This window comes from Nelumbo nucifera, chromosome 4 (genome assembly GCF_055504915.1).
Source record: "Nelumbo nucifera cultivar China Antique chromosome 4, China Antique-T2T, whole genome shotgun sequence".
NCBI classification, from domain to species: Eukaryota; Viridiplantae; Streptophyta; class Magnoliopsida; order Proteales; family Nelumbonaceae; genus Nelumbo; species Nelumbo nucifera.
Window position 1 is genome coordinate 16,574,279 of NC_142652.1, and position 26,305 is coordinate 16,600,583.

At 43.8% G+C, this 26,305-nt stretch overlaps 1 protein-coding gene across 1 annotated transcript; it reads left to right on the top strand.

Annotated features, from left to right (window-relative positions):
- The first annotated feature begins 228 nt into the window (after window positions 1–228).
- LOC104598155 (thyroid adenoma-associated-like protein) lies at window positions 229–25,504 on the top strand. The gene is made up of 5 exons (XM_010260088.3): window positions 229–487; window positions 582–3,975; window positions 4,323–4,570; window positions 20,819–21,412; window positions 22,947–25,504. Exons 2-5 carry the CDS (start codon window positions 610–612, stop codon window positions 25,390–25,392), a joined length of 6,654 nt encoding a protein of 2,217 aa, XP_010258390.1. The 5' UTR covers window positions 229–487; window positions 582–609; the 3' UTR covers window positions 25,393–25,504.
- Window positions 25,505–26,305: the final 801 nt, after the last annotated feature.

Here is a 26,305-nt window from a genome sequence, read left to right on the forward strand (position 1 = left end):
AAGATTAAATATTATAAAAAAATATAACCAAACAAATAAACCTATCAATAATATTTGAAATTTCAGAATCCGTATCCTATCAATAATACATTTTAAATATCATTATAATGAATCATTATCTAGAATTAACACAAAGGAATGCAGAGTTACTTGTTTTTTGAAAAACGTTGGAAGAAAAGTATATTTTTCTCCAAATTATTTTCCCAGCGAGGGTATAGCCGTCAAATTACGATACATTGCCCTAATACCCCCCTTACGGCTTTAACATCTTTTACAGGGACCTGTCCCGCGCCTCAATTCCCGTTGATTTGTCACTTCGCTGCTCCCTCGCGTCGTCACTGGAACTCCGGAAGTAGGGATTGAGCCGAACACGATATTGAAGAAATCTTCATCAATGCAGTCGAGGGAGCTTTCAGAACGAGAGAGAGAGAGAGAGAGGGAGAGTAAAATCTGTAAACAGAAGATTCACAGAATCATATATCACAAGGTGAAGAATTCAACTTCAATTATTTTCCTCTTTTCTTTAGTTACTGAACACTAGTTCTTTTACATATTTTGCTCACAAAACCCAAGCATTTCAGTTCAAGCCTGAATTTGTCCGACGTAAAAATGTCCGCGAAATGGAGAGCTTTGCAGCATCGCCATCGATACACTTACAGTTCAGTTGTTTTCCCTCATTCTTATATTGAATCTTTAAATCTATTGCCCTCCGATATTTCTTCTCTGAAGTTCTTCACTGAATTGAAAGAGTTGATATCTTTAAATTCGATCTATTCACAAGTTGACAATGTAAAAAAAGTCAGTTCAGCTTTTGGAGAGTTGTTTGGAAACAGCGGAGACTCATTAATTTCTGTGGCATCTCGGTTTTACTTGGAGATTCTGTTTCTCGAGAATTCTCTTCCGTTGCATCGAACTTTAGTTTCTGTTCTTGTAAAATGCCGAAATTTCCAGTCTGTGATCGGTAGTTGTTTCCGAATTCTGTGTGATGAGTATGGTGTTCAAGGTGGAAAAAGTAGGAGATTTTCATTATGTCGTGTTGCATTGTCGTTGATGGGTTGTCCTAAGTTGGGGTTTTTAGCACATGTTGTGGAGGAATGCTCGAATTTGATAGCTCTGGATGCAAGTTTTGGTTTGAATGCAGTGGTTTCAGGGACTCTTAGTGGTTCTCGGCCTTCACCTATTGTCATGGAGCAATGCCAAGAGGCATTATCTTGTTTATATTACTTGCTTCAGCGTTTTCCTTTAAAATTTGCCGATACTAGTAGTTGTAAGGACGTTTTGATTTCCAAGGAGTCCACTGTCTTTGAGATTGTTGTGGGAACAATTTTGAGCATCTTAAAATCATCAGCGTTTTCAAGGGATTGCTTGGTGGCTGCAGGCGTGAGCTTTTGTGCAGCTCTTCAAGCATGCATAAATCCTGAAGAGCTTGCTCCTTTTATAGTTAAAGTTTTTTTCCGTCATACAAACTGTTCTATCTCTTGTTGCATAAGCAAATTTAGTGATAAAAGTTTCAAGATTCCATACAAGGGGGATTTTTATTCAGAAATGGGGGATGTTTCTACGTATAGTCGGCTGTGCTTGCTGAGAGGAATTCTAACTGCTATTCCAAGGACTGTACTCAATACCCTGTTTACTTATTCAAGGGATTTGGATGCCTTTAATGTTAATGGGTCAAGTAGTAGCTTGATTTGGACCATACTGTTTGATGGGATATTACTTGAGCTTTGTAACTATTGTGAAGACCCCATTGACAGCCATTTTAATTTCCATGTATTAACTGTTATGCAGATCTGTTTACAACAGATAAAAACCTCAATATTAGCTGACCTTGTTACTCTCTCGGAGAATTATGATCCCATCTCAGAGGATGTGGGGGCACGGATATTGAGAATAATCTGGAATAACTTGGAAGACCCCCTTAACCAGACAGTAAAACAAGTTCATCTCATATTTGATCTCTTATTAGACATCCAATCCACCCTTAAATTGGCAAAAGGCAGTGAAAGAAAGAGGACTTTCCTACAGAAGACTGCATCGGATCTTCTTCGTCTTGGGGCTCGCTGCAAGGGCCGGTATGTTCCTCTAGCTTCTCTCACTAAAAGGTTGGGAGCAAAGACTATTTTAGACATGAGGCCAAACCTTCTGTTTGAAACAGTTTATGCATATGTTGACGATGATGTGTGCTGTGCTGTCACATCATTCTTGAAGTGCTTTCTTGAATGTTTGCGGGATGAATGTTGGAGCAGTGATGGAATTGAATCAGGGTATGTAATTTTCAGAGGGCATTGCTTGCCTCCTGTTTTGTATGGGCTTGTTTCCGGAGTTTCAAGGCTTCGATCCAACTTGAATACTTATGCTCTGCCAGTTGTGCTTGAAGTGGATGTGGACAGTATATTCCCTATGCTTGCCTTTATCTCAGTTGGACAAATTGTGGAAGATTCTGAAGTGATTTATCCTGAGCTCTCTGGTGCTAACATGGTTCTAAGGATTGACCAGAAAGTGGCTGCTTTGGTCTCATTGCTCAAGGTTTCTCGCTTTCTTGCATTGATTGAAGGGGACATAGATTGGTACCATAATTCCTTGATGCTTCAAGAAGAATGTGGTTTGAAAACAGAAGATGCTGCCATTTTTGCACTTGTATGTGTAAAGGGAATAAAAGTTAAAGTTCCTGTTGAGTGGTTAGTCCTGGCTTTGACCCATGTTGATGAAACTCTTCGTATAGATGCTGCAGAGTCTCTCTTCTTGAACCCCAAAACATCTAGTCTACCTTCCCCTTTGGAACTCAGCCTGATGAAAGAAGCCATTCCCTTGAACATGCGATGTTGCTCTACAGCTTTTCAGATGAAATGGACCAGTTTGTTTAGAAAGTTTTTTTCTCGGGTTCGGACAGCACTGGAGAGACAGCTCAAGCAAGAGCGATGGCAACCACTTGGGTGCTCTGACAATAATAAAGTAGGTCAACATAAGGGTGGTAAGGAAACCGTGGCTCACAGAGCAGAGGATCTTTTTCATTTTATGAAGTGGTTGAGCTGTTTTCTCTTTTTCTCTTGTTATCCTTCTGCTCCATATGAGAGGAAAATTATGGCGATGGAGCTCATGCTGATAATGATTAATGTCTGGCCTGTAGTACCTTATTCACAGAATAAGTGTGATTCCACATTGCCTTCAAATTCTCTCTGTCCTTACAGTGAAGGATTTACTCTACCTGATTCAACTTTGTTACTGGTTGGATCAATAATTGATAGTTGGGATAGGTTGAGAGAGAGTGCTTTTCGCATACTATTACATTTTCCTACACCACTTCCTGGAATTTCAAGTCAAAATGCAGTCAAGGAAGTAATCGCGTGGGCAAAGAGGCTAGTATGCAGTCCACGTGTTAGAGAAAGTGATGCTGGTGCCTTGACTTTACGACTTACATTTAGGAAGTATGTTTTGGAGCTTGGATGGACAGTTGGAGCTTCGGTCAACATTGTTTGTTTTAAATCACCATCCAACCAGAGTAGTGGGGATTCTGAAATTTGTGAACGTAGGCCTGTGCTGGAATATATATTATCACTGGTCAATTGGCTACGTATAGCTGTGGAGGAGGGGGAGAAGGATCTTTCTGAAGCATGCAAGAACAGCTTTGTTCATGGTGTATTGCTTACACTTCGATATACTTTTGAAGAGCTGGATTGGAATTCTGATGTTGTATTGTCGAGCAGTTCTGAGATGAGGCATGTACTTGAGAACCTCCTTGAGCTAGTCATGCGAATAACTTCATTAGCACTTTGGGTTGTATCTGCAGACGCCTGGTATCTGCCTGAGGACATGGATGATATGGTTGATGATGATGGTTTTCTTTCAGATGCACCTGTTGAAATGAATGGAGTTGAGTCTTCATCAGAACATCAGGTAAAAAGTTCAAGGCACATGACCGGTGCAAGACCATCAGAACAAGTTGTCATGGTTGGTTGCTGGCTTGCAATGAAAGAGGTATGAAACTTATTTCTTTCCCTAGATGCCAGTCATATTTATGGAAAAGTTGATCAATGCCAGTGGCAATTTTATCTTTAATTTGCTCTTTCATCATTCTCTGTCCATTTGCTTATATTTTCTCTCAAATATTGTTAACTAGTTGCTGCAAATTAAATTCAAACATTGATGACTAGATATTAGAGTTATTGCTGACACCTTGTAGATGAAAATGCTTATTCAGTTGACAAAGATCTGTCGGTAAAAAGGTGGAATGTTGCAATTAGATTTTAAGGTGCTTGCTTAAGTTAGATTCGTTATTTATCTCTGGGAACATGAAGTATTGTTGATAGAATATTCTTCTTCAGGTGAGTCTTCTTCTTGGAACCATCATAAGAAAAATTCCGTTACCAAGGTCCACTTGTTTGGATTTATCTAAGCCTGGGGAACTCCTATGTGAGGCTACTGATGTAATCCTTGATGTGAAACAACTTGAGACAATAGGGAACCATTTCTTGGAAGTGCTTCTAAAAATGAAGCATAATGGTGCTATTGATAAGACAAGGGCTGGATTTACAGCTCTTTGCAACCGTCTGCTTTGTTCAAATGATCCAAGGTATGTTTCTATCCATCCTCCTCTTCCAACCTTCTAAAGAATGATTTCTATTGCCTTACTAGAGTATTTCTATGGTGAACAAGGAATTCTGGGATTAACAGACAAATACAGTACCTATGTTCTGTCATTTTCCATCATACTTTGCTGAGATTAATACTTCTGTTACTTTTGGGGAAACAATAAATTAAAATAAAATGAATATACCACTATTATTGCTAATTTGAAGATGCCAATTTGGAAATACAGCCTCAGTTTTGTTACTTATCAAATAAATAAATCAACAAAGAAACAAATCCTCACTTGTTTGGGTATTGATGGTGCACAATCCGGCTGGTCCTAGCTGTCAACGACCTTGCCTCTGAACGGAGCTACAGGGAGCCTGAAACAGAGAAGATGAGGAAGCTCCGGGGGGAACCCGGTATGAATGCTCCGAAGCTCAATTTAGAATTCTTAGGCAAGATAAAACTAGATGGCGCAAAGTTCACGTACCTTGTTCTTGGGGGGTAGGGAGCCTTTTATAGCCACCTCGTGCACTCACTCCTAAGCTTCTGTCAGGTCGGGTATGATTGCCTCGGGGCTCCTGCCAGTTCGGGTGTCATCCCCTCTGCTGGGCAGAACCGCCACTGCTCCCTTTTGTCGGGGCCGTCTCTGCGACTGGCGATGACAGTGGCAGGTGACCGTTGAAGTGCGGCTGTCAAGCGTCATATCCCAAGTTAGTCAGGTGCACCGCCCTTGGATACGGACCTCCTCGGTGTCAGGTATGGTACGTTTGGTCAGTTCGGCGTCCTGGAGGCGAAGTGCTGGAGTGGCAAGCAAGGTGGTCTTGAGTTCGGATAGGGGAGTGTCCCGAATTGCCATGAGGCGGGCCAGTTCGGGTCATTGCCTTGTGTGGCTCGGGGCCGGAGGGAGAGTTCGGGCTCCTCGTAGGGAGTTTCGGGCTCCTAGTAGGGAGTTCGGGCTCCTCGTAGGGAGTTCGGGCTCCTCGTAGGGAGTTCGGGCTCTTAGTAGGGAGATCGGGCTCTTAGTAGGGAGATCGGGCTCCTCGTAGGGAGTTCAGGCTCCTAGTAGGGAGTTCTGACTGCTAGTTTCCTCCCTTTGGTGCTTGCGCCCTGGGTGCGCTGTTGTGCCGAGCTGTTTGCCTTTGCCACGTGTTGAGTGATTACGAGGTCGGGCCAAATCTTCCTTCATCAATTGCCCCCACTCCTGGTGCTAAGGGTCTTGCCTTGGCGCGGGGAGTTCGCAAGGTGGCAGGTGGATTTGTCCCATACTTTGAATCTCAGTTGACTGATAGCGCGAGGTGCGTTGTCAGGGTTAGTTTCTTCGAGCGCCCAAAAGACGAAAAACGTGCTGACCTGCCTACAAATGCTGCAAGACGTGACAACGCGCGCTTTATTTCAAAACCAAAAAAGCGCGCTGCTGGGAGACGTGACAGCAGGCGTCCTTTTAAATTTTGAAAATGTGCCGCTGCCGCTTTTAATGTGAGGAGACGTGCGCTGTCGTTCTGTCAGTTTCAGAAAGACGTGCGCCGGCGCTCTGTCAGTTTCAGAAAAACGTGCGCCAATCACGTCTCGGTCTCAGGGGACGTGCGGTCAGCGCGACTGCGGGTTGTCGGATTGGCTTTGATCTGTGCTGTTGCTTCTCGGTCACTGTGGGTATAAATAGTGGGGGGCCCTAGTCGCTTTGTCACTTCTGTGTTGCCTCTTGAGCTCGCGTCCAAGTTTCAGCTCGCGCCCAGGCTTTCAGTTCGCGTTTCAAGGTTTTCACTCGTTCGAGTACCCGTAGTCTTGTTCAAGCTTTTTTTTCGGGTGAGTACCTTCCTGGAATCCACCTTCTCTCCTCGATGTCTAGCTCGGAATGCTCAGACGGTTCTTCAAGTGGGTCAGATGCAGGTTCTACGAACCGAGTCGCATCCCCTGATAGTCCTAGCGAGCCGGAGGTAGAGCTCGAGGAAGAGTTCGAACCCGTAGGTCGAGTCGCCTCGGGTAGTTTGGCGTCCACCTCTCGTCGGGGTCGGACGTTAGACAAGTTCGGCCCCTCAACCATGACGCCTGAGGGGCTCCAATCCCCTATTACCTATTACAATTTGCCTGGGGAGTACGCTTATTTCATACCTTCGGGTAGCTTTCCTTGGGAACATGGTCCTGATGAGATTGTGATATTCCGTGAGCAGCTCGTTGCGGGGCTGCGATTGCCTTTCCATCCCCTCCTTGTCGAGGTTTTGAATCACTTCGGCGTTACGGTCGGCCAGCTTCACCCGAACTCCATTCGTAATTTGGTGGGGACAATCTCCCTATTTAGCGAACAGGGCTTTCCTTTAGGCTTGGAGATCTTCTCTTCCATCTTAATGCTTAAGAAGCAAGCGGGTCTCCTCCCCGGGCGAAGGCGGGCGTATTACCTGTCTCCTCGCCCGGGTTTTAAGCTTTTACATGAACTTCCTAACAAGGTCCCGGCGTGGAAGCGGGACTACTTCGGGGTGCGAAGTGTGCTGGGGTGGCCGTTTTAGACCGGGTGGGGGATGGCCGCCCTCGACTCCGGTGTTACGCTTGACAAGGAGACGATGAAGGGCCTCCGGCAATGGGCGCGGCTTGGACTAAAGTGCCAACAGTATCTGACGGAGGCCAAGCTCATTGCGGCCGGCCTGAGTTCGGGTAGGTTCCTTACTTGGAGGTTCTTATTTTGCTGTCTGGCTTTTTTCTGATGCCGAACTCTTTTTTGCTGGTGTGATGGACTCAGGAGGGACTCGTGGTGGGCGCTTGTTTCAAGGCATGAAGAGGAGGAAGCAAGTTGCCAAGCGAACTCGCTCCAAGCTGCCCTGGGATGCGAAGCCCGAGGTACCGGACTACCCGTCAGGGGATCCGCCCTAGGAGCCCGAGATGGCTCCTCTAATGCTAGAAGCGGCAGGGGGCCCGTATGCTGAGACTACTTACACGGGGGCTCTCACTTACTCTGGTGCTCCTTCAGGAGTGTGTTGTCGCCGACCTACACTCTTCAGAAGAGTAAGGAGGCCATTTTCCCCGAGGAGGTCGCGGCGTGGACTGATCTCCCTCTGCACTAGGTGGCCTGCCGTGCTGTTACTCATGCCATGGTGGTAAGTCAAGACTTTTTATCGAGCTCTTTTGCCTTTATCCTTCTTGCTGTCGTTCTTTTGATCACTCGTTCTTTTTGGTAGGTGAACTCTTCTATCCACGCCTTGGCGGCCCAGGTGGAAAGGAGCTCGAGGCAGGCACGAGCTGCTAAAGAGGCTCTTTGTGCTGCCGAGACGACTTCCTGAGCTGCTGAGGCGGCTTCCCGAGCTGCTGAGGCGGCTTCTCGTGCTACAGAGGCCAGGCAGGCGAGGTCTCAGAGAGATGCCGAGGCCATGGGAGTCGTAGTGAAGCATATGGCGGACCTGAGGCTGGATTTGCAGCATCAGGTCGAATACCTTCAGGAGGACATTAGGGAGAGGACACAGATCTTTTCTCAAGGTATTGAAGATGCCAAGAAAAAGGTTGTCGATGAGTACATCGCCTCGCCGAGCTTTGACGACCTGATGGTGGACCGAAGGGGTTTCAAGCTAAGCCGGTGGATGATCCGGAATACGTACCCCGAGCTCGATATTAGTGCCATATCCACTTCGCGCATAACTCTGGAGATGGTCAATGCTGCTGATGGTGAGCCAGATTTCGAGGGCGAGGCAAGGCCTTCGGGTATCGTTGAAGTGCCTTCTGATAATGAAGAAGTAGCTCCGGGCGTGTAAATTTTTTTTTTTTTTTGAAATGTACTACCTTACTTTGAAATGGAATGACTTTTCTTTTGGTTAAGTGTTGGTTGTTCTTTCTCCCGAACTGAACGTATTTGCCGAACTGACCATACGTCCGATCTGTTTCCTGCTCGGGTTGCCGTACTCGCGCGGCCTGTTTTGGTGGTCTTTGAGATGCTGATGTCCCTATTAGTTCGTTGTCTCCGTTTTGCCTTTGGCTTTCTTTGCTTGCCTGTGCTGAGGTTCCTTCGTTAGCTCGGCATTCTAGCCCTTAGGCTTTGGTGGCGATTTTATCCACTTTGCTTGGTGGTCTATAGGTAGTATCGCCTTAAGTTGACGATGTTCCATGCTCGGGGTACTTGCTTACCCTCTAAGGTTTCAAGCTCGTATGCCCCCCCGAGTGCTTTCTTTACTTTGTAGGGTCCTTCCCAATTTGGTCCGAGTTTGCCCGCGCTGGGTTCGGGTACCATGATCTTACGGAGAACCAGGTCGCCGACGCAGAAGCTCCTCTTCTTTACTCTGGCGTTGTAGTACCGAGCTACTTTTTGTTGGTAGGCCGCTGTTCGGATGTGCGCGAGGTCTCTTACCTCATCCAGTAGGTCAAGGTTGGTGCGTAACTCGTCTCCGTTTGTCTGATCGTCATATGCTTCCAGTCGCAGTGTAGGTATTTTGATTTCCGCCGGGATTACCGCTTCGGTGCCGTAGGTGAGGTTAAAGGGGGTCTCTCCCGTGGCGGTTTTTTTTGTAGTTCGGTGAGCCCACAGAACACTTGGTAGTTCGTCTGCCCACAACCCTTTAGCTCGGTCTAGTCGTGCTTTCAGTCCGCGGAGGATGGCTCTGTTCATTACTTCTGTCTGACCGTTTGCCTGCGGGTGTGCGATCGATGTGAAGTTCTGATGAATTCCCATATTTTGGCACCATTCTTGGAACTTGATATCCTCAAACTGTTTGCCGTTGTCGGAGATCAGTACCCGAGGTAGCCCGAAGCGACATACTATATTCTTCCAAAAGAAGTTCTGTATGTTTCGGGCTGTGACTGTTGCCAGAGGTTCAACTTCTATCCACTTTGTGAAGTAATCTACTGCCACCACTAGGAACTTTCTCGCACCTGTTGCTGCCGGGAATGGCCCCAGGGGGTTGATGCCCCATTGTGCAAAGGGCCATGGACTGGTGAGGTACTTGAGGTCGGCAGCAGGCTGATGGTGGATATTGGCATGCTTCTGACATTTGTCGCATTTTCTGACGAGCTTGACGGCTTCTGCCTTCATCGTTGGCCAGTAGTATCATTGTCAAAGTGCCTTTTGGGCGAGGGCTCTGCCCCCCAGGTGTCTGCCGCACAGACCTTCATGAGTGTCGCGGAGTACGAGCTCAGCTTCGGCAGGTCGCAAGCAACGCAGGTAGGGGAGCGTGTAGGATCGTCGGTACAACCGTTCGTCTATTATGACGTATTTGGCTGCCTGGCGCTGCACTCTCTTGGCTGCATTGCGGTCCGCAGGGAGGGTTCCATCTAGCAAGAAGCCTGCGAGTGGGTCGATCCAGCTCGGCTCTGCTTCAAGGACGGGAGCGACCTCTTCTGCCCCATCGAGAATGTTGGGCCGAGGTAAGTCCTCTATGTACACGGTTCTCATGGTGTTGTGACTCGTGTTGGCTAACCGGGACAAGGCGTCGGCCTCAGTGTTCTCTGATCTCGGGATTTGCCTGATGAAGTGTGACTAGAAGTTGAGCAGAGCTTCCTTCACTTTTGCCAAGTATGCAATCATAGTGAGCTCGCGTGCTTCGTATTCGCCCGTAACCTGGTTGACCACGAGCTGGGAATCACTATAGATAACTACGTGCTTTGCTCCGACATTGCGCGCTAGGTTCAGCCCGGCTATCAGTGCCTCGTACTCCGCCTCGTTGTTGGATGCCGCGAACTCAAAGCGTAGTGCGTATTCCAATTTCGTTATGCTCGGGCCGCATAGCACTATTCTGGCCCCGCTGCCCTGCTGGTTCGAGGAGCCATCTACGTGAAGGATCCAGGGCTCATCATCCCAGTTCGCGTTTGGCCTAACTAGGAGAGATGCTACACTGGCTGCTACTTCATGGGGTTCAGACTCTTTTGGCTTGGGTGCTTCGGGCTCGCCCGAACTGGGGATCTCGGGCTCGACCGGCTCAGGGGCTTCGAGGCTAAACATGCACTCGGTGATAAAATCTGCCAAGGCTTGGGCCCTAATAGTAGTTCTTGGCTTGTACTGGAGGTCGTGCTCGCTGAGTTCGATGGCCCATTTCGTCAGTCAACCGGAAACCTCGGGCTTGAGTAAAACTTGCCTCAGAGGTTTGTCAGTCAGGACGATGACGGTGTGAGCCTGGAAGTACGGGCGGAGTTTCCGAGCTGCTATCACCAGTGCGTATGCTAGCTTTTCTATCTGCGGGTACCTTGTCTCTGCTCCCTGTAAAATTTTACTAACATAATAGACGGGTCGTTGGACCCGGTCTACTTTTATTAGTACCGAACTGACCACCTCGTCGCTTGCCGAGAGGTACAGTTCTAAGACCTCGCCCTCCTCGGGCCGGGCTAAGGTTGGTACACTAGCGAGGTAGCTTTTTAGCTCGTCGAACGCGAGCTGGCAATCTCGGGTCCACTCGAACCCTTTGCCTTTCACTGCTTTGAAGAAGGGCAGGCAGCGGTCTACTGATTTGGACATGAAGCGGCTTAGAGCGGCTATGCGGCCGTTTAGCCTCTGAACTTCTTTTACTTTCCCGGGTAGTCTCATATCTAGGATGGCCTTTATCTTGTCCGGGTTGGCCTCAATACCGCGCCGGTTGACAATGTACCCTAGGAACTTGCCCGAGGTGACACCGAAGACACATTTGTTAGGGTTCAGTTTCATGCTAAATTGACGCAGGATTTGGAAGACAGAATCTAAGTCTTGTATTAATTCCTGTGAAAACTGCGTCTTGACGACCATGGTTTTTTCCTCATCGGACTGGTCCATCCTGATTTGGTTGTAGCCCGAGTAGGCGTCCAGGAAGCTTAACAACTCATGTCCCGAGGTCGCGTCCATCAGGCGGTCAATTCTGGGGAGGGGGAAGCAATCTTTCGGGCAAGCTCGGTGTAGTCGACGCACATGCGCCACTTGCCGTTTGCCTTTTTCACTAGCACTGGGTTGGCTACCCAGCTCGGGTAATGAACTTCCCTTATGAAATCTGCTGCGAGGAGCTTTTCGACCTCCTCGTCAACCGTCCTCCAGTGCTCTGGGGCTAAGTTGCGTTTCCTCTGTCTAACGGGTCTGACTACAAGGTCAGTATTAAGTTTGTGAGTTATTAGGCTGGGGTTAATACTGGGCATGTCGGCCGTGGACCAGGCAAAAATATCTAAATTTTGAAGTAAAAAACTCACCAGTTCGGTTTGTAGTGGTTCCTCGACGGAAGCACCGATCTGTAGTGTGCGAGTTGGGTATGTAGCCGAAGTCGGGACTGCGACCGTTTCCTCTGTGGGCGAAGCTCGTTTCTTGCCTTGCTCCGTAGGTCGCTCCAGTTCAAGGTCGTCGGCCACCTTGGTTTTTCCCTTCAGGGCGGCAACATAACACTTGCGGGACTCGAGCTGGTCGCCCCGCGCTACCCCCACACCGAAGTCTGTAGGGAACTTCATTGCCAAATAGTATGTGGAGACCACTGCCCGCAGGATATGCGTAATTGGCTGCCTTATTATGGCATTGTATGGGGAAGGGGTTGCGACCACCAGGAAATCATGGTTGAGTTTGATCGCACAAGGCCATGTGCCGACTTCCACAGGTACTGTTATTTTTCCGAGGGGCCTGACTTCCTCTCTGCTGAAACCCACCAGAGGAGTGTTTGCGGGCTTCAGTTTGCTCTTCTGTAACTGTAGCTGGTCAAATGCTGACTTGAAGAGGATGTCCGCCGAGCTGCCCGAATCCACGAGTACGCGCCTGACCTCGAAGTCGCTGATCCTTAGTTTAATGACAAGCGCGTCATCGTGGGGGTAGTGGACCCCTCGCGCATCGTCTTCCGTGAAGATCGGCTCTTCAGTCTTTGGTCTCATTGGGGGTTCTGTTCCTCTTGGGCTACTTCGCGAACTGACGTCTGGGCCGCTGCCGAAGTACACCCTACTACCACCGAACCTCCCACAATTACATGGATGGTTCCCCGAACTGGCCTCTCTTTCGGAGGCTGTCGCTGCAACGGTTCGGCTGGTCTATTGCTAGATTCGGGGGCATCCTTTCCGTGCTCCCCTTGCCGACCTGCCTTATTGTTATTATTATTATCATGCTGTACAAAATTCCTTAAGTATCCGCGACGGATGAGTCCCTCTATCTCGTCCCGGAGATTATTACACTGTTCGGTACTATGACCGTGGTCTCTATGGAAACTATACAAACTTTTATTTCTCTCGTTCGGATTTCCCTTTAGGCAAGGTGGCCACTTTACGTATGGGGCGTCCTTGATCGTCATTAAGATCTCGGTCCGCCTCGTGTTTAACGGCGTGTAATCCGTCCGAACTGCTAAGGGAGCTCGGAACGACTGGTTCGGCTTCGGCTTCCGGGCCGACTTTTTTCTGTTGACTGGGTTGGAGGGCTTGCCTTCCCTCTTTCTTTTCTCGTTCCCGCTTTCGGTCCGTTGGTTGATTTCTTCCTCTATTCTCATGAACTTATCCGCGAGCTTGAGGAATTCGGCCACGGTTGCGGGCTGGTTAGCTACCATGTGCCATTTGAACTCTTTGTGCGTTGCTCCTCTCTTGGCCGCCGCGAGCTGCACCGCGGGGTCTAATCGTGGTATCTGTAAACACGCTTCATTGAACCGCTTGATGTAGCCCCGGATGGATTCTCCTTCTCTCTGGACTACTCTGAAGATGCTTTCCTCTATTCTGGGGCACCGCTTGCTGGTGACAAAGTGTGCAGTGAAGACCTGCATGAACTGGGCCCAGCATCTTATCGACCCGGGGGCCAGGTTCCTGTACCAAGTGCGGGCTACCCCCCTGAAGGTGGTGGTGAAGGCCACGCACATACACGATTCACTGGCCCTGGTGAGGTGCATTTGGGACTGGAAAGCATCAACGTGGTCGTTGGGGTCGAAGGACCCATCATACTTGTCCAAAACTGGGAGCTTGAAATCTCTGGGCATGGGGACCGCCAGGAGTTTTGATGCGAGGGGAGAAGGAACTGAGAGAATCGGGGCAGCTTTTACCTCGTCCGAGCTCGTCTCTTCCTTACCTCTGAGCTCGGGCAGGACACGGGTGGCAGTTCGGCGACTTCGCCGGCGCCTTCGTTGTTGAGTGGCCCTGGTACTGGCGCTGCTGGCCTCTGTGTTGCCGAGCCCAATGGGCCCGGAGTGCTGGTAGTCTGCTGCCAGGACGCTGAATCGGTTCTCCGTGAGCGGGAACTCGGGCCTAGAGTGCCGAGGTGCTGGCCTTGCGGGCGAGGTTCCTGACCCGCCTGCGAGCTGCGAGCTGCGAGGCGGGGGTGATTTTTCTCTCTCTTCGGCCTGGGGACGAGGCCTGCTGTTAGGGGGGTTCTGGGGCCGGGAGGCTTTTCCCTGGTGGGGGCGTCCATCCTGTGGGGAGGCCTTAACTGGCTCCGGAGCAGGGTGCCGAGGTGGAAGTAGTGGTTGGTTCAGCGGCAGTTGGGGGAAACTGCTGTTGATAGTGATACTGGGAGATGTTGTGCAGTACTTGGTGCTGCTGGAGCTGGTGTTGCTGGAATTGTTGCATTTGGGCTTGCATTGCCCGCATGCATTGCATCAGGTCGTCCAACCGGTTTTGGCTGGTTGCCAGGGGGACAGCAGTTGGTTCAGTAAAGGTTGTCTCGATAGGGAGAGGAAAGGGGATGCTCTTGGCAGGAAGGTTTACGGGTGCCACTGCTTGTGGCGCATTCAAGCTGGGGATCCCATCCACCGAAAGGGGGATGGTGAACTGTCCGACGCATACCACGGGGACTTGAAGTTGTTCCCCGGTGGTGTTTGTCTCCGTGCCACGTCCGGCGTTGCTGGAAGAAGCCATGAGTGTTGGGGTTTTTGGAGAAAAGAGGTTATGAGAGTTTAGAGGGAGGCTTTTAGAAGCGTTCCCACAGACGGCGCCAATTGATGGTGCGCAACCCGACTGGTCCTAGCTGTCAACGACCTTGCCTCTGAACGGAGCTACAGGGAGCCTGAAACAGAGAAGATGAGGAAGCTCTGGGGGGAACCCGATATGAATGCTCCGAAGCTCAAGTTAGAATTCTTAGACAAGATAAAACCAGATGGCGCAAAGTTCACGTACCTTGTTCTTGGGGGGTAGGGAGCCTTTTATAGCCACCTCGTGCACTCACTCCTAAGCTTCTGTCAGGTCGGGTATGATTGCCTCTGGGTTCCTGCTAGTTCGGGTGTCATCCCCTCTGCTGGACAGAACCGCCACTGCTCCCTTTTGTCGGGGTCGTCTCTGCGACTGGCGATGACAGTGGCAGGTGACCGTTGAAGTGCGGCTGTCAAGCGTCAGATCCCAAGTTAGTCAGGTGCGCCGCCCTTGGATATGAACCTCCTCGGTGTCAGGTATGGTACGTTTGGTCAGTTCGGCGTTCTGGAGGCGAAGTGCTGGAGTGGCGAGCGAGGTGGTCTTGAGTTCGGATAGGGGAGTGTTCCGAACTGCCATGAGGCGGGCCAGTTCGGGTCATTGCCTTGTGTGGCTCGGGGCTGAAAGGAGAGTTTGGGCTCCTCGTAGGGAGTTTCGGGCTCTTAGTAGGGAGATCGGGCTCTTAGTAGGGAGATCGAGCTCCTCGTAGGGAGTTCAGGCTCCTAGTAGGGAGTTCGGACTGCTGGTTTCCTCCCTTTGGTGCTTGCGCCCTGTGTGCGCTGTTGTGCCGAGCTGTTTGCCTTTGCCACGTGTTGAGTGATTACGAGGTCGGGCCAAATCTTCCTTCATCAGGTATATATATCCTACCATTATTCAATTCCATTAATTGTGTTCATTTGGCCAAAACAGGGAAGAAATATGTTTTTGCATTCTTAAGTTTAAACAGTTTTGAGCATCACTTGGTGGTTGAGGTGCTAATTTCAATTTATTTCCATATGCAATTCAATCTTTATGTAGTGTTTGAACACAGGCAGATAGGGTTTACTATGGCTGTTATTAGCTTATTATATGTTTATTTTTTTGGGAGTATTGTGCTATTCATTGTGCTCAAAATTAAGTTACAGTACATTTTTGTTGCTTTAGATGCATATCCAATTTTATATTTATTTTTGTTGGAATCAGTGATTTACCAGAAGCCCCCAGTTATTATCTGTCCAAGACGCAATAATGGTCAAAAATGCATTATATAAGGCATTGTAGTAAAATGCTGGTTAAAATGAAGAGTATGATTAATGAATGAGAGGCATTGTGTGACAGAACATGTTCAAATTCCCTCAAATTTTTTGACAGTTATATCCTTATATGTTGTCTGCTTGCAATAATCTTTCCATTGCTTTCCCTTGTTTTGCTAGAAAACTGGGTTAGAATTTTTCAGCTATATGGGCATGGAGGTCAGAACATTATTTCATCTAGATTGTAGAATACAGAGCAATAAATGCATGTGCTGATCAAAACCAAAAAAAGTAAAACAAAATGTGTATCTTTGTGCAATAAGTTTGTTCATGACTCATGAGCATGAACTATTCTGAATTTAAGGCTGAGGGGAGTGATGTTGACGATATAGGAATTGGTGAATTTGAACTTTCTTGAATATGTTGGAGAGGTTGAAGCCCTTAAAGAGTTAGAAGTTTCTCTTAGTTTTATTGTAGGACTAGAACTCAGGGTTGTGTTGAACCTGGAATGTTGGCTTGCTAGTTTCTTCATCATCATCATCATCATCATCTTCTTCTTCTTCTTCTTCTTCTTTTTTAAAAGGTAAAATATCATTTTAATGACGAGAATAATCAGAAATATTTACAATGTGACCTATGTCCAAACTCCAAAGAGTTTCTGTACAAAATAAACACTTAAACAAAACAAGAACTGTGACTTCAAGGAGTAATAAAATAACAAACAAATCATGGCTAGGAACATCTTTGACTAGTCTGTGGGCTGTGAAGCCATGAACAGAGGGAGTTGACTCTGACTGTAATGTTGATAATTGCTTCTACTTATTTCTTTTTTCTGCTAAAAAACGGGTGTTTCTTTATAGTTTTTAGTCATATCAACCATATGACTGCCAGGGGTATGGAGGTCCACAGAACCTTGCTTTTCTTGATCAACCCTTTTGAAGACATTAAATACAATAAGTCATAAGTGGGATTTCTAGTCCTTATTTCAATTAGGAATTTACGAAGGGGGATTGTATTCTTTTATTAGGAATATATTGTAGTTGGATTTAGAAATTGATTGGAAATAGAATATGTATCTAGGTTGGTGTATTTTATATGTAATATAGGATTCTTCAACTCTGGGTTTTTGTTATTGTTGAATTATTTGATTTGTTGGGAATTGTTGAGTTTAATATTGATAATAAAGATAAAAGGATAGCTGTAGACAAAAGCACTGATAAAAAAAGCAGTTGTAGACAAAAGGGGGTTACTCCCTACCTACACAGTGTTGATAATGTTTGTATAATTATTGATAAAAAAATGTATAATTACAAAGGTTTTGAATTTGTTAATTATCAGAAAAGGGAAAAGAATAGTTCAGTCTATGGAGAGAAAAGAATATGCTTTGTGGATCTATGACTGAAATGAAAAAATTTAAGTAGTTGATGAGGGATACAGATGTAAAATTGCAATGGATGCATCAGTCAGCCAACAGCATGGCTGACTCCTTAGCAAAACAAGGGGTGGGGAGAGACCAAATATTTTGGGCACAGTTGAAAAAAAAAAGTGAAAAAGGGTGGGGTGAAGGGGAAGAGAGTATGGGTAGATAAGACACCTTACCTCTACTTATAAAAAAAGACACCTTATCTCTACATCAATCTGCACTTTTGTACTTCTCTTTGCTCTTTTGATCAGTAATAAAATTTTGTAGTAAGTGGATGATACACTTTTCTTTGCCAATGCATCCGAAGAACAGATGGAGATTATTAGAATGGTTCTTATTTGGTTCGAAGTGGTCTCCAGGCTAGAGATTAATATGCACAAAAGTGAGATAATAGCGGTGGCTGATGGAGCTAACATAGATTTTTTGGTGGATTCGGTGGAATGTAAAATTTGGAAAACTGCTGACTAAATATTTAGGGATGTTATTTATCAAAAAAAGGGATGCTTATTTATCAAAAAAAAAAAAAAAGAGATGGCACTTGGAGAGTGATGCATATCTAGGAAGATTTGGGGGCCAGTGGTGGAAAGGATTGAGAAGTTAGCCTCTTGGAAGCCAAGATATTTGTAAAAGGGTGGAAAATTAATACTAATGAAAAGTGTTCTGTCTTCACTTCGTACTGATTTGTTATCTCTTTTATCCATCCTGGCTAGTGTAGCCAAGTTATTGTAAAAGAAAATGGGAGACTTTTTATGGAAGGTGTGGAAAGAGGAGTTCAAGTTTCATTTAGTCAAGTGGAGCAAAGTTTGTAGGCCAAGAAAGGCAGGGGGTTTAGGGATAAGAATTAGAAAATTTAATGTGGCTTGTTTAGGCAAGTGGTATAAGAGATGGAATGAACAGCCCACAAGTCAGTGGAGAAGAATAATAATGGCAAATATGGGTCAAGAAATTCTAATTGGGAGCTGGGAGAATCCAGTTTGCCATATGGATGTGCAGTGTGGAGGGGGGGGGGGGGTTACAGAAATCAGCAAGGGAATTCAAGCAAGGAATTAAGTTGGAAGTAGGAGAGATGGGACAAGGATCATCTGGCAAGATGTGTGGTTTGGAGATTGCCCTCTCGAAGATATATTTCCAACTTTGTTTGAAATTGCAATTAATAAGGAGTGCTTGTCTCGGAGATATTTTCACATGGAGGGGTAGGAGAATGGTGCCCCACTTTTAGAAGGAATTTAAATGACTGGGAAATTGAACAATGGGTGGAATTAATGCAAAATTTTAGTACAGTCGGGGTGCATAGATTAATAAGTGATAGAAGAATTTGGGTGGGGGAGAGATCAGGCACTTTCACAGTAAAGTCTTTTTATAACAGACTGTGCAATGAAAGGGGGGGGGGGGTGGGTTCCTGAGAGCAGGGTTTGGTTATTGGTAGCTCCTCTCAAAGAAGCCTTTTTTATGTGGGTGGCAATGTCGGGGAAGTTTTTAACAGCTGAAAACCTGTCGAAGAGAGGGATGATGGTGGAACCTAGCAGATTTGTAATGTGTGGGGAAAACTCTGAGGGGGTGGAACATCAATTCATGCACTGCAAGTTTGCAAGGGAGCTGTGTTTGAAGTCATTGAGGCTGTTTGGAGTATAGTTTTATTTTCCAAAAGATCTGTTGGCATTATCATGGAGCTGGAATCTGACAGGTTTGTCTAGGAAAGAAAAGATTTTATGGGAGTAATGCCAGCAGCAGTGCTGTGGTCAATATAGACAGAGAGAAATAGGAGTCTTTTTGAAAACAAATTCATACAGTAGACACAATATTAAAAGGTTTTTGGGGAAGAATATACTCTTGGGAGGCAGCACACAGGCTTCTCAAGAATATACCATATAACTCTTTTTTTGATTTCATTTGTCTTTTTGTATGTAGATGATTGAAATGGGTTATTGGGATGTAGAAAGAAAATGCTTGCCCTGCCCAATGCCTTATTGTGCAGGATTTTGTATATGTTATGTTTTATCATTCTAATGAAATACTTTACCTTCTATCACCCAAAAAAATGAAGTTATTGATTAAAAAGGTAGAAGAATATGATGTTTGTGCATATTTTTCCATGGACATGTGATTTGTGTCCAATAATCATTTTTCTGACACAATTTCTAGGGCTCATCAGTCACAGCTCTATAGATTGATCATCTCCACACATTGATGCCAAATTATCACTTGTTCCCCAAAAGATTTGCTCCCTATTTATCCCTAGTCTGGGAAGAGAATCAACTAAGCGCTTAAACCACTTGCCAATCTCTGAATCCAAGTTAATCTTCTATTCAGAACTCTTGGAAACTGCCTGATCTCCTTCATATTTTGTCTAAACCACCACGAGCCAGGTTTGTTATTTTATCCACGTTCTTATAGTCCTTGGATCACCTTCTACTTGGAGATTTGTGATGCTGAGTGACCTTCTGTATCTTATTCCATAAAGTAACGCAATCAGGCCTTCCAGTTGATGCCAACATTATTGGCCATTAATCTGTTATTAGCAGCTGCAAGTTCTGTATTAATTATCAGTTTAAGGGCCATCTGATAACAGCTGATGTGGCTGAACTGAATTACTTATTGCTTTGTCTTTTAGTTGATAAAGTAATTTAATAAGAAAGTATTAGAGAGCATACCATTCAATGCAGTTTCAGCTTCAGCTGTTAAGGAGTTTACAGCCTCCTTAATAACTTATTCACTACAAGACAAAACAATAAGCAATTCATTTTAACCACTTCAGCTGTTGTCAAATCAAATGGTCCTTAATCTATTGACTTAGTGCAGATTGGTTTAAAATATAGAGAAGCTTATGCTATCATAAATTTTTTGTTTGTTGGTTAATACTTTTATAAAAATTCAGCATTGTTCCTATTTTTTGATGAATAGCTGGTTTGTGCTTATTTAAAAGGAAAACATACAGTTAATATATGCAGGTTGAGTACTTAAGTTTATATCTGTTTATCTTTTGTTAACCAGCCTATGCTGCTCTCCTTTCAACCAACCTTTGTTTGTGAATCCACTTCTACGAGCAGATTCCTGAACTCTAAGTCCTTGCTACCAGAGCCCATATCAAGCACTGGTTGGAGTTCTGCTCTTATAGAGTTCTCTACATTTATTGGGCTTAAGATGGCCAAAAGAATGGCTCCCCTGTAGTCTCTGAAGACACCTCCTGCACCCTATTCACCTGGATTACCCAAACTACTGTCATCAAAGTTAAGATTAATTCAAATATGTGGCAGGGCTGTCATTGATACCACATCCCTGTCCCTTGTTGAAGATGCTGCTGCTTCCAAATCAATAGTGAAACATGAAAGTTCTTCTATCCAATGGGTCTGTTTTTTGTCAAGTCTATAAGTCTATTAGGTTCCCTTTAGAATTGGATTTATTTGTGAAAATTGTCATATTTCGTTCTTCCTATATAGTCCATAAGATGGATTCTCTTGTGTATCTCTTCAATATCTTTCCTCTTGTTTTCTGATCTTATTGTTAGAGTAATTTTCATGTGCATATGTAACCTCGTTAAGGACAAGGTTGATCCTAGAACAATAAAAAGAACCCCCATTATTTTTGGGACCAGAGCAAAAGGAGCCAAAATATTTTGGTGTTTTACTTCTTTGCATATTGCTACTTTTAATACATGTTGGTTCCTGGTGATAACAGATGGTTCCCAGTTTTTGTTTAAATAATAGGTGGTATTCCTTAAATTTCTGAAGTTTTCAAATTTGCATTTTGTCTTAATCATCTTGAAAGTATCTGTCAATGTTGCATAAAACTTTGTTGACTTTCTTTTCCCCAGACTTTGTAAAATGACTGAGTCTTGGATGGAACAACTTATGGAAAGAACTGTGGCGAAGGGACAAACAGTGGATGACTTGTTAAGAAGAAGCGCTGGTATTCCTGCTGCATTCATTGCTCTTTTTCTGTCAGAGCCAGAAGGAACACCAAAGAAACTCCTGCCACGGGCACTGCGATGGCTAATAGATGTTGCTAACATGTCATTTCCCATTCCAACTCAACCTAATAACCAGAATGGTGACTTGTATACACATTTGTCTCAAGAAAACCAAGAACCTTTGTGTGCTCAACCAACACATGTGGATTTGAATCAAAAGAACTCAAAAATACGAGATGAGGGTGTCATTCCTACAGTGCATGCATTTAATGTCCTTAGAGCTTCTTTCAATGATACCAATCTAGCAACAGATACATCAGGTTTCTGTGCTGAGGCTTTGATCATTGCAATACGTTCATTCTCTTCTCCTTATTGGGAGGTTCGAAATAGTGCTTGCCTTGCATATACTGCATTGGTCCGTCGCATGATTGGATTCCTAAATGTACAAAAACGTGAATCAGCACGACGTGCTTTAACTGGGCTTGAATTTTTCCACAGGTATGGTTGCTTTCTCTATCTTTCTGTTTCTTCACTGCAAATTATTTTCTGTAAGAGTAAGAAAAGATATGTCTATTGCAACTACCTGGTATTTGGTAATTGGGAAATGAATGAATATGATTAATTTCTATTTAAAATCATTTTATCTAGAAAATGAATGAATTTGATTACTTCCTATTTGGAACTGTATAATTGATTTCATTGCTTTAGAATGATTGAATGTTGATGCAGAAATTTATATTATGGATAAACAATGTCTTTTCTCATTGTTTTTTGGCTTTATATTCTTTAAGGGTTGAGTATATCTTTATTCCACCCGGTGTACTATTCTGTCTGACACATTACATTAGATGCGATTCAGACCAATAAAATTAGCAGAAATATTTAGATTAGAGCAGAAAGAAGGAAGGAAGAAGAGGAAGACAGCAAGAAGAAGGAAAAGTGGAGAAGAAGGGAGGAGTTCGATAATCTCCTCTTTCCTCTACTCTAATCTTTTTATTAAACTTACTTAAGTTACATAATTTACGAGGCCCTTAAGTAGGCGTCCACATCAGCAATACACTTAAAAACAAAACAGAAGCTAAAAGGCCCATAAAGAAAGAAGGCCCAATAAGAAAACATAACAAGAAGGAACTAATAAGAATGACACTAAAGGACTAGGGCCTATTCGGCCCAGTCTCTCTACAACATTCTATGAATTAATAGTTCTGTAGTTAGTTGTCTCATGTCTGTCAACATTAATGTTTGATCTACTATATAGATTGGTGTTTTGAGTATACCTTTATGCAGTCATGCTCTTATTTTTTTTCTTTTCATGGATAAAGTTTTTCTATTTGATATTTTTTTAGCTAAGGACTATACATAACAAGTCCACTCAAGATGCATAAAACTGGAATCATTTAATGTGTTGGATTCATGTTTTGCTGAGCTAATCATGTTTTACATTAGGCGTTTGAAGTACAAACAGCGGTTACTTGGTTTATTTTACTTAATGTATATTTCAATGTTTTCCTGTCCCCTATATTGTTCAATCCTCTCTAAGTACTGTTTTTCAATATGATCATATCTACAACATGCATCAACCTCACGTTAGCAGTGCTTGTTCTTTAGTTTCTTGCATGTTGGGGAGAAATGAATGTTTCTACCTGCACAAGTGAATTGATTTTTTTGAGTTTAATCTTTGGTTGTTTAGAGAACTTGAGTTATAAGAACAATGCTTGTAAACGTTTAAAGGAATTTCATCTCTGCTTGGTTATGAAGAAAAATGTCTAAGAGAACGTTTCATGGCTAAAAAAGTAGACAGAACATATCAAGTTCTTTTTTTTATTGGAAAATAAGGCTTCCCTAGTAAATTTTAAGAAAACAAAAGTAGTTAAGTAAGATAAAGCTTTTCTTATACATGTCCTTTTCTAACCAACCAACCGAAGTGTAATGGCTTAAGATGCTCCAGGTATCATGAGTGCTTGATACATGTCTTTGATTATGTCAAAATCTTCTCCTAAGCATCAACTAATAGAGATTTTCTTGCCTCAAGGTATCCAATACTGCACCCTTTTTTCTTCAGTGAATTAAAAGTTGCAACAGAGTTTCTTGGAGATGGGTCTTGTTCTGAATCCAATATGGCAAAGGTTGTGCACCCAAGCTTGTGCCCCATGCTAATTCTTTTATCTCGACTTAAGCCTTCTACAATCAGTAGTGAAACTGAAGATGGCCTGGATCCCTTCCTATTCATGCCTTTCATCAGGAAGTGTTCAACACAAAGTAACCTCCGGGTTCGTGTTCTTGCATCAAGAGCTTTAACAGGCCTGGTATCTAATGAGAAACTACCCAGTGTTCTGATAAATATTGCCCACGAATTGCCACATAATAGAAATGGCACGAGTAGCAGATCTGCTTCATCTAGCTCAACCAATGGAGGCTATCATACCCATGTTACTTCATTTAATTCTATTCATGGAATGCTATTGCAGTTAGGCTCTCTGTTGGATAACAACTGCAGGAACTTGACAGATGTCTCTAAGAAAGAAGAGATTCTTGGGGACTTGATTGAGCTACTTAAGACTTCTTCATGGATTGGCAGCCCTAAGTTGTGTCCTTGCCCCATCCTTAACAGCTCATATTTGCAAGCTTTGGATCACATGCTCAGTATTGCGAGAAGATGTGGGATAAGAAAACATGAAGGTTCCATTTGCAATACCCTCTTAGAACTTTCTTTGATATGCTTAAATGCAGATGTTTCTCAAATGGTCCCATTTTATGACCCAACAAAGACAGAACTCCACAAGCAAGCATCCACTTCATATTTCAATTGTGTGTTTCAAGCATCTAATGAAGCACCTGAAGAAGATTTTCAGATGCCTCATATATTTTCCCATCCTGCTTTGGATTTGTTTAAGGTGCCTGAAACTGAGCCTGCTATTGCTGAACTGCAGGAAAGGTTAATCCTTTCAATATCTGATGCATTATATGAAGTTCGTCTTGCATCATTGAAGTGGCTTCTTTTGTTCCTGAAATCAACAGCATCTAGTGGGGATAATGATCTATCTGGAAGTGGAATTCACATCATCTACCACTGGGCTAAGACTAGTCTACAGCCAACCATGATGCAACTATTAGATAGAGAGGAGAACCCTAGATGCACTTGTTACTTGCTGAGGATCCTTTTCCTCTGGAACTTGATTCAGTTTGAAAAATCAGGAAAGCATCAATATGTGGAGTCCGTTTATGTTGGCGTGATGGATTTTGCTTCCTTGTTTGAGTTCTGGAATAAGTTAATATTGTTGAACAAGGTTGCAACTCACACAAAAACTCGGGAGGCACTAATGCGTTGCATGGGGATATGTGCAAAACGGTTTTCATGTTTATTTATGACCTCTGTTTTTTCTGATTTAGGGGGAAAGAAAATCTTTGATCCTAGCAATCTTGACCAATCAGACAGTTGGAACCACATCTACAGATGCATCAGATTTTTTATTGACTTAATCAAGCAATATAGTGCCTCATCTGAGCCTGTCAACATGCGGAAGGCAGCTGCAGAATCCATTGTAGCATCTGGATTACTGGAAGAAGCTAGTTGTATAAGTTCTTTCATCTCCAACACCCAAATCCCTTCCGAAGAAAATCATGCTTGCTTTGATCCGTCAGAAGCTGTAAACACTTATGGTCGCACCCTACTAGATTTGTGGTTCACATGTATCAGGCTGCTGGAGGATGAAGATGTCGGGCTTAGACAGAGGTTAGCCTTTGATGTCCAGAAATGTTTTACTCCCAAGGAATCTGGAAAAAGTCATCAAACTGGTTTTGTTCCTACCCAAGTAGAGAAAGTGATTGAATCAAGTTTTGATTTTCTGTCTTCAGCATTTGGTCACTGGTTTCAATACTTTGACTATCTTTCACGATGGGTTATGGACATTGGAAGCTGCACAGTAGCCAGAGGAGATCTGGTTAGAAGGATATTTGATAAGGAAATCGATAACCACCACGAAGAGAAGTTGTTGATTTGCCAACTTTGTTGTTTCCATTTGGAGAAGCTTCCAGTGTTTATGGTAGGTGACCCATCGTACAAACATGAGGTTAGGAATTTCTTGCAGAATTGGAGAATGAGATTTTACCATCAGTTGATATCATGTTCTAGTGACTATCTTCCAATAGAGGGTGGAATTGATTGGATAGGTGGAGTGGGAAACCACAAGGACTCGTTTATACCAATATATGCAAATATGCTTGGCTTTTATGCCCTCTCATGGTGCCTCTATGGTGGAGAATTTGAGGTTGGTGATCCTCTACTTCCAAACCTTGTTGAACTTGGAGAAAAAATTAGACCATTCCTTAGGAACCCTTTAATTTCTAACCTGTATCTGTTTCTGATTCAATCCCATGAGAAAATGCTTGGTGTTGCTATGGGCAATTCAGGTCCCAAATCCTACAGTGAATTCACATTCACATGGGAAGGTTTCAATCCTTATTTTCTTCTGAAGTAGCATTTAATTTATGGTACAATTTTTTCATTCCCTTTCAAGGTGATTTAAAGGGACTGTATATTTTCAAAAGAAGCGATAATAGAAAAATTTACAGAGGGTTTTTATTCATGCATCCTACTTGAGCTACGTACCTTTGTTATGGACTTTTTTTGGTGACCGAGTGTGTGTGTTAGTCAAGGTTGTAGGTTGTGGTTTCGAAAGAAATACAGGTTCCAACTACCAGGTGCAGCTCATCTCATAACTGCAAATGAGTGTTACAGTTCAGTGCAGAGTTGATTTAAAATGATTATAGTGTGAATGTAATATGTTTCTACCTAATCATGGAAACCCAAATGGTCAATCAATGATCAAAAGCTAGTTTTATCCTTTGAGTTCTTTCCAACAGATCAAAACAAAACAAGGAAATGCCCTTTTTTGTTTTTTCTTAATTGGCAAAAAATGTATTTTTTTCTTTTTTTTTTTAATTATTCTGCAAAACAAGGAAGTAGCTACGACTACAATATCATATTAATCATTGGGGCATCAAGTTTTGAATGGAACAGCCAATTTTGGGGACGTTGTGACCTTAAGGTAGTCGTCCCACAGGATCTCTTTTATACGGAGAGGTTTGCAATCAATATAAGGAGGACAATTATTGTTAGATTTGATAAATAGTCAAAAATGAACTATTTGGGTCTGAAATCTAAAAAGAAATGGAATTGATGTTTTGCGTTTTTAGAGATTCTGAAAAAAATAAAATCGTTTGAGTTGAAGCAATTCTCCAACTTCTGAAACTGTAAGTTTACTATTTTATTAATAGAAGTAGACTGTTTGAAAATATTACAAATAATAAAAATAATGTTAAATAAAAATACTATATTATTAATAAACAAATATTATAATTTGTTGAAATAAATAATGGGTTATTATTTAA

What these genes read in the sequence shown, in the direction of transcription:
- LOC104598155 (XM_010260088.3), top strand. Translation starts at nt 610, where the DNA reads ATGTCCGCGAAATGGAGAGCTTTGCAGCATCGCCATCGATACACTTAC. An exon ending in GCTGGCTTGCAATGAAAGAG is followed by an intron (nt 3,976 to 4,322) that starts GTATGAAACTTA and finishes ATTCTTCTTCAG; the next exon opens with GTGAGTCTTCTTCTTGGAAC. An exon ending in CTTTGTTCAAATGATCCAAG is followed by an intron (nt 4,571 to 20,818) that starts GTATGTTTCTAT and finishes TCTTTTCCCCAG; the next exon opens with ACTTTGTAAAATGACTGAGT.